At 33.6% G+C, this 8,570-nt stretch overlaps 1 protein-coding gene across 1 annotated transcript in view; it reads right to left on the bottom strand.

Annotated features, from left to right (window-relative positions):
- Positions 1–827: 827 nt before the first annotated feature.
- The window catches only part of LOC126898716 (homeobox protein Meis1-like), a gene marked incomplete in the record, with an annotated part of 51,369 nt that continues 43,626 nt past the window's right edge, over positions 828–8,570 (bottom strand). The window contains 2 exon segments of the mRNA XM_050673017.1: positions 828–1,779; positions 4,376–4,434. Coding sequence (XP_050528974.1) covers positions 1,619–1,779; positions 4,376–4,434 — 220 coding nt within the window.

Here is an 8,570-nt window from a genome sequence, read left to right as displayed (position 1 = left end):
GTGAAATGGCGATGGATTGGAAAATATCATGTCGGGCTCCTTATATACTGTTTTTTTAATGGTCGCAGATTTTTCATCGTTGTCAAAAAACCGACAACCGGTTTTTCAGTAATCCGCAACTCAATAAATCGACAAGTTTTTTGATGTGCATATTTTTACCGACGTAATGACAAATATTTAAGTTGTACAAAACGACTTGCGAAACAGCATGAAGTGTTTACCGAACAAAAAAAAAAAAAACAGATGAAGTTGTCCTAAAATAAGAAACCGCACGTTTCTTTGACTTACTGGTATAACACTAGCTATTCATGTTTACTAATTGACACCAATACGACATCATATGTTAAAAAGTTTAACAAATGTTTTTCGGTTGGTTTTTATAACGCGTTCTTCATTCGTTGCCGTTACAATTGTCATGACGTATAACAGCTGAAATAATCATGTTTGTTATAAGTAAACACACGGTGAGTAATTTCGAAGCAAAACCGTTTACCCAGCAATAATTTTCGATGAGCCTTTTACTCAAATTAAAAAATTTATCATTTTATGATGTAGCAGGGCTTCTCGAAATTCGTTCGATCTAAATTTATCTAAAAATAATAAAAAATCATGTTGAGTTAATTTTTTTCGCCTAGGTCGTTTAAATTTAACCAAGTGTCGCATTTGCCAAGGTCACAGTAAAACTTAAAAGTTGTCAATGAAATAATAATAATAAATAAATCCGATGTTATTTGGACACAGTTTGGGAGCAGAGGCGTTTGTTTAGATAGGAAAATAGATTGAGTAGTTCAACATTGCTATAAAATAAAACCCAAAGGACTCCGCCGTAAAATCGAGTACACTTATTTTATTACATAATTATATATCACAATACACATAGAATTAAAAATCGTATACACAGTCTGCATACCTATGTACATACATATATATCTATGTATATATTTATACATAGAGTTGTGTCGTATACGCACAGTCATCATACATGGCATTAAATATTACATACAAAATTTTACATAAAATTATTTACATCTATGTACTGGCACAGGGCAAAATTAACAATTTGTTTGAATTTTTTTTTTTTTTATGTATAGTATTAAATTATTACTAGGTATTGCGATCGAGATTAAATAATGTCGTACAACTATATAATAATAGAAATTGAACGTTCATCGTGGTAACTAAAAACAAAATCGATTTAACATCATAATACTATGATCGCCAAAAAATAAAAATAAGTTTATAAATTGGATGGATACAACAAAAAAAAAAGTAATAATAATCATAATAATAATAATAATAATAATAATAATAGGCAACCTTAACAATATGGGAAGAGGGAGTAGATTGAAAGTTGTAGTAAATATAGTTTAGTTAAATTACTACCGTAACGACAGGGCAAGAGTAGTCTCTCGCTACTAAAAAAAAAAAAAAAAAAAATTATAATTTTTTTATACAGATTCATTTTTTTTGTATGGTGTACAAGTAAAAGCGATATTCCAAAAAATATGCAAAATACAGTCGTCAATATTTTAGTAAACAAATATACACGATAGAAACTTTACACAGACGTCTTCGTCGCGCACATTCGGTTTTGTGCGTCTCTTCATACCAGGGTGTCTCACAGGTGCCCATAGTATTGAGGGTGCGGGTGGTGACCATAGTATGCGTCGGCCGCAGCGTAAGCCGCGTCCGGTCTTGGCAACATTTCAGCGGCATACGCCGAAGGATCCGGACCTCCGTATCCAGCAGGACTTGGTCCACCGGCATGTGGAGAAAACACTGTAACAAAAAAAGCAACGGAAACGTTGCAATTAAAGAGTTCTTATAGAGAAAATAAATGTGTAGGTTTTAATGCGGTAAAAATGGAAAAGCGTTGAGATTAACTGGGTTTTGATGAATGTATTTTACCGACCGGTAAGGTTGCAAATTTATTATTGCCCAGAGTGGTTTTCCTGGGATACGTGAAAAGTCGATTTCTGTTTTGGCGAAACATATACGAGATGGATGAACTGAAATTATACAGCGCCTGTATGGCTGGCGGTTGGAGATCCCGAGGGGATGCAGCGTGGTGCTGTCCAGGAAACGCAGGCGAGAGAAAATCACAGTGAGTGCGTTGCCGTGTACTCCCCTGCGATTTTCCACAGTATTGTCGTCTAATTGATCCCTAACTAACGCCGAATCATTACGTCGTGTGTAACGTTAAACTATGTATATCCCGACAGAATATCGAGACACATTTAATGCAATATACGTGTATATCGCACAAGGCTAAAACTTTTATAATTGACACCGCGCCATAATTATCTTTGTCATAATCAAATAGATTTAACCCTCATCAGTATTCACGAGTAATGGATTACAGTCCGCAAGCGCTAAAAATATATCGTTCAATCTAAAACGAAACCAACGAACGTTAAAAGCGTTCAGGGTGCGAAGAAATTTAAGAAAAATGTCGCGCCACTAACAAAAAATCAATACTATTCGTGTGCATGTGGTTAACCATCGGAGACTTACTGATTATTGGCGTAATCGTTACTAGAAAGCTAATAAAATAAATTAAAAGCGATTATACGAAGTCAATGTAGAATAATATGCGGTCAAAACGAAAGCAATTTGTTTATTTTCCCGTACTATATCACGTTGTTTCGTGAAACCCGCAAAGTTTTTTATTTTTTACGCTACAAGCATAAAAAAATACTATTTTTTAAAAATAAAAATCGCACTGCAACAATAATCTTGATGATAAAAATAAAATTAATCTAATAAAAGTTTCATCGATATGGGCCGATAGAAACGATAACTGATTTATCAAAATCTTTTATAAAATTATATTGATCAATATTCATATCTATTCAATAGAATACTTTAATATTCCGATGATTTAAATAAATAATTTCTTTACTATGATTATATTTTGTCATAAAAACTGTAAAGGTATGTTTGACATAAATAATAGTCGAGTTAAAAATAGTTCTTGGTTGAGTATCACTAAGTTTACTTTGTCAGTTTTACAAATGAATATTTGAAAATACATGTACAAATTGCATGCGATAATTTCAAAATAGTGTGTTGTTTGGTACTTGCTATGCTTAGGGAAGTAATTTTTCAAAGTAAGGTGTGTACAGTCGATAGAAATCAAAACCATTTTGTGGTGGCGATAATTCAAAGGTAATAATTTAGTGTTGACAACAAGCGAATAGACGAAATAAAACTATAAAAGAAGAAACGAGTAAAAGTAAAAGAGTGGAATTGACGTAATAAAATTAGCAGAATTTCCGAATGACTTTTGGTGATGGACGAATTAGCTGCAGCGCGCAAATAAAATTTCCATTACGAGAGTATAAAGACTATAACGACGACAAAAGCCTCAGAGGTGGAGTGGAATAAAATTACGGTGAAATGGCAAGTGGCTGGAAAACTGCTGTGATGGTAGTTGACGCTGAGGGTTTATGGCGGCGATAAACTCGTTACTTGATTTTCCGGCACACACCCCCTCACAATTATTTTCCACCGGGTTTTCCCATTGAACATTTTACTACCGCCGTGTAACGGTTTTTGACTGCCTGTTTTTACGGCGTCACAGTAACCGTTTCCAGTTTCTAACGATTTGCCCGCCGGCGGGAAAACGGCAGTAAACTTCTCCTCCTGCTGCCATATACCAGCGCTAAAGCAGGCAAATTGTTCGTGAGTCCCAATTACCACCGGCAAATTGCTGCCAGGTTTTCCTTCCCCATTCAGCGAACGCACAAATTGCCCGCTGCCGTTTTTACGACTTTCGACACCGTAAAACTCTCATTTTACTGGTCGTTTGCTCGTAAAGTACAAAAAGTCCGGCAAGCTTCTATTACCTCAAACTGCCCACCGAGATTTCTCCGAAACGACTTAATACGGTTAAACAAAAATCACATTCATAAAATATACCTGACAACTTGTACATCGGCCGCGCGTATTATAATTGAATTATTGCCTTTCGGTAGTTAACGTTAGACAAGACATCCCGCCGTGATTTACTCATTAAATATTCAAAAAAAAAAAAAATCATTTTTAAAATGTGTTTCCTTTAAATCGCAGTTGTACGTATATATATAAAAAAAAAAAAAAAAAACCCATCGTAAATAAAATATACTGGTAATATTATTATTTTTTTGCGTTAAAAAACGTTTACTTCTAAGAATCGTATTCACAAGATATCTGAAATATCGATAAACACCTTTGCAACATACTCTATGAGCTACAGGCATTTGAATGATTACAATAGGTCATTGACACGAGAGGGATGCGTGTTACGCTACACAGGTCCCCGTATCGAATAAGTAAGCCACGGCAAGCACGTTCACGTGAACTCTACTTGTGCAGTATAAAAAAGTCAACTTACCGGCTCGGTTTGATTGGTCTATCATTGGTTGAACGATACGTCGACGGGCGTTAATAAACCTGTGAACAAAAATAAATATGTCAATTTGGAAAATGAAATTTACTCTCCATAAAGAAATACTATAACTCAGCGGTGCGGACGGCGGGGTAGAAATATGACAAGAGCCAGTTTGACACGTCATACTTGAGCGTTATGAGATAATAATATAAGGGATAGACGACGTGTTGATCGTTAAACGCACCCGGTGACTTAAAGCGTTCTGAGCTTCGACCCCGTTGCCGGTAGGTCGGCGACATCGTCACATGTAGTCCCTAATCAACACGGAGCAATAACAATATTGGGCAAGCAGCTGTTGTCGTCGTACCACTTACTTCGCTTATTTATAATTACGAAAGGGGCATTGTAACGAGAAAAAAATCACACTCGCTGTAAAAACGTGTATCAATAATCGTACAACAATCCGCAATAGTTTTTCACGCGCTTCTAAACAACACAGTAGAAGAACTCATTTCACTATCATTAAACGTTTTTTTTTTTTTAATCATTAAACAGGAGTGCGATGAATTATTAGTCTTTCTGGATAACAACTAATAACTTATGCTAATTTTTTATTAGAATTTTCCTCGGGGAACTTAATCTTGAAAGTGAAAATAAATTTTCATCTTAATCCTGAGCTTTACCGTAGAAAGTCTTAGCATTTTAAATCAATAATAAACGCGTCATTAGAGAATTGTCGATTGTATTTTATACTTGGATGTTTTTATTTTTGGGGGAGTTTGAACATTGAAATTAGCAACTTTTGCATTTAATGGCTATTGAATTCGATATCGCGCCCTAAATCGATATTACAACGTTATTTCGTGTTAGATGAAACTGTGTGGGAATAATATTTTAATTTTTTGAAAATGACATTGTGTAAACTAGAGTAAAACAGAAGTCATGGAAATTGTGATACATGTATTAGTTTAATTTAAAAAATATCCGTGTGTCATATGTGTTATTAATTATGTGAGCGAATTAAAATAATAAACAGGTTCAATGAAATTATAACTCTAAGGACGGTACTAAAAGTGTCATGATTACCATGGGACTCATGATTAATTCCCAAGAATACAGACACAAATCTACTAGTTTCGTTCAGATTAATATTAATACTCCAATAATAATAATAATAATGATATCGAAGTTAATACGCTGTTTTAATAGACTTACAGAAAACCATTCATATATACTATAATTTTATGTTTTCCACTATTATTATTATTTAAATTGCAAATTGTTTGATTTAAGCCAAAATAGTATTCCAAGGCCGCTGGTAAAAAAAAAAAAAATATCGTGATTTCAAAGAATAAAAATATTATTCAATATTAAAGTTGGAGTATAGACCATAGAGATACGGTACTACGAAGAATAAAAAGAACAATTTTTTATTTAGTACTAGTTAACGTAAGATATTCCTTACTGTTTAATAGTACTCTTTAGTTTTTTGTTGTATAGTAAATCTACAATCGAGTGTTCAAAGAAAAAAGTAAAATTGCTCTCACTTTTCCATAAACAACAATAAACCAACCGAGTAATCTTTTGCACGTATAAGAGAAAACACCCCTTAACGTATTACTGTATATCTCTCCGTCCATATCCCTTGGACGTTTTAAAATCTCTTATATTACGGGAAAAGTTTACTCCGAGGGTTTCTTTTTTTAATATGATCGCAATTTATATATATTGGATATTTTTTTTCTGTCACAACAATATTATTTTTAGATTAGGGGTTTTCTTTGAAACATTATATTTAAAAAATTATTTTTGCGACAAAATATCTTACAGTTAAATCTAGTTTAATATTAAATTTATAGATATAAATTGTTTTAGATAAAAAGAGTCAGTAAATAAATTCAATAACTTTATGAAGACAGGCAGCCGTTAAATAAAATAATTAAATATACAAGTAATTCATATTTACAATAGAATTGCATAAATTATAGTTTGTTTACATTTTTACAAACTATTAGCAATTATGATAATATAATAAACGAAATATTACAAACAACATTAACCAGTCTCACTCGGGGACTGCTAATGCCCGGTGGGAATTCTGCCGTATTTTCAACAGAGTTGTTAGTCAAGTGGCTCACACTACACGACACTCCACCCAAACGCGTGTAAGATGTATAAGTGGACAACCGCACATCGAGCATCAAAATACGAACCTTTGAAATAGGGCGGAGAGGGAGAAAAGTTAATCAACAGCAATTACATTTTCCCCACTGCGTTTGACATTTCTTTCGAGGATTATGATGCACGAAAAAGAGAAAATTGAAGGGAGAACGCAATAGTAAGCATAAGAAGGGAAAGTGTTCGAAGAGAAAAATTACTGGAAACTAGAGGAAAATCATTATTGGTCTATCAACAAACACAACCCTTTTACTGTTTGTGTTTCAGTGAAGGGTTATACACGCTAATACTTTTCCTAGGCTTGTTCTACGATCACAAATCATTAGTACATAAGCTGCGTTTGGTCCACTGAAAATCAACTTCTATCCCTGAAATGTTATTGCGACGAGACACAAATTCTAACCCTTACACTTTATCCCCTCTGCAATGCCTACAATACTTACAATTCACGGTACGCCGATTCGGCGATTAGTGCCTCGGTGCGTGACCGGATGATTAATGATACACAGCGTGTAACAACATTCGGTGTGGGGTACAAAATGTTAGCAGCATACACACAATATAGTTGATGCGGGCGAGGGTAGGGGAGATATAGTATCCTTAATCGAAAATATACACGAATCGTTAATTACATTAAAAGAAGTTGACGTTCTATTTTTGTAAGCATTAAAAGAGTACAACTTGCATAAAGAAATATGTATATATAATAAGGTTGTAACTGAGAATCTAAAGGAGATTACACAAAATACCAGAGTTATGAGTAATTTTAGATATTGGTGTAGATCTCTATTTTGGGAACGGTATTTTCAGAATTATACACCAAACTATTTACGCGTTGAAAACTCCCCTCAAAAAAACCTTTTCTGTGCCACAACTAACAACTTGGTCGTAATCAGGTCGTATGCGCGCCCAGACACGTACTGCAGAAAAATACTGAAATTGGCTCGAAAAATAAAGGTTAAATCTCCAGGATTTTTAACCCTGCCATATACGTATATTATAGCATCCAATTTTCTTTCGTATGCCATAAATATCTCGCCCCCATGGATCTCGCACCCATGTGAGCGCACACGGAATGGAAACGGCCTTCATTATCCGTCAGAGAAAACGTGAAAAATGTCTTTAACGGTTAAGAGAATTGAGTTAACACACAGAAAATTAGATGTGCACAAATTGCATCAACTCGATTCCACTCCTGATGTAAACCGAACGTGGCCGTTAACTTACTGTTTTGATAAGCCAGAGGTATGGAAAAATATATTAAAATACAATTCTGTATTAAAAGCCAATTCTTAGCTTTTCGATTATTATTTTTTAATACAGTTCTGTATAAAAAAAGATTATTCTATTGTAATTATGCATGATAATTTTTTTATGATATTGATCCTTTGTTAATAAAATAAGGATTCCCTATTATCTAAGTCAATTATTAATTAGTTTGTTTTTAATTATTTACTACAATTTTTTTGTTACTTAGGACAGTGTCTTTCGGAATGCATGTAATGTATCTCAATTTTGAGGCATTTCTTGATCAGTTTCCAGGTTTCCAGTTTTGATACAGAATTAACATTACTAATAATACATTTTTTTTAATGGATTATCAAGAACGAACGTGTTCCTCGAGTTTTTTTCTTAAGGATATATATATATATATATATAAGACATTTTTTACTACCCCGTTCTATCATCCTTGGAGGGTTCAACTCCTGAGAGTTTTATCCTTCGCATTCCCCATAAGAACGCCTATAACGTAGGCTGTCGGATTGCATCGTTCAATAAAACATTCATGAATATTGAAATGTAGAGGCGTGATCAACAGAGATCGTCAACCAAATGACCGATATTTATTTGCTATTAGATTGTGATACTACTGTTCAGGGCTTTTTGAAATGTTTAAATAAAGCATATAATGAAGTTAAAAAAAAATAAAAATAAAAAACTACGTTGTACCGAATTTTTTTAAAAACAATAATGATAAAAATGTGATCAGATATTTTAAAATTATAAGATTGTAAAGGTA

The sequence above is a fragment of the Daktulosphaira vitifoliae genome, unplaced genomic scaffold (genome assembly GCF_025091365.1).
Source record: "Daktulosphaira vitifoliae isolate Bord-2020 unplaced genomic scaffold, ASM2509136v1 Scaffold_2, whole genome shotgun sequence".
Classification (NCBI taxonomy): Eukaryota; Metazoa; Arthropoda; class Insecta; order Hemiptera; family Phylloxeridae; genus Daktulosphaira; species Daktulosphaira vitifoliae.
The sequence above is the reverse complement of the archived record's forward strand: the minus strand, read 5'-3'. Positions and strand labels throughout refer to the sequence as shown.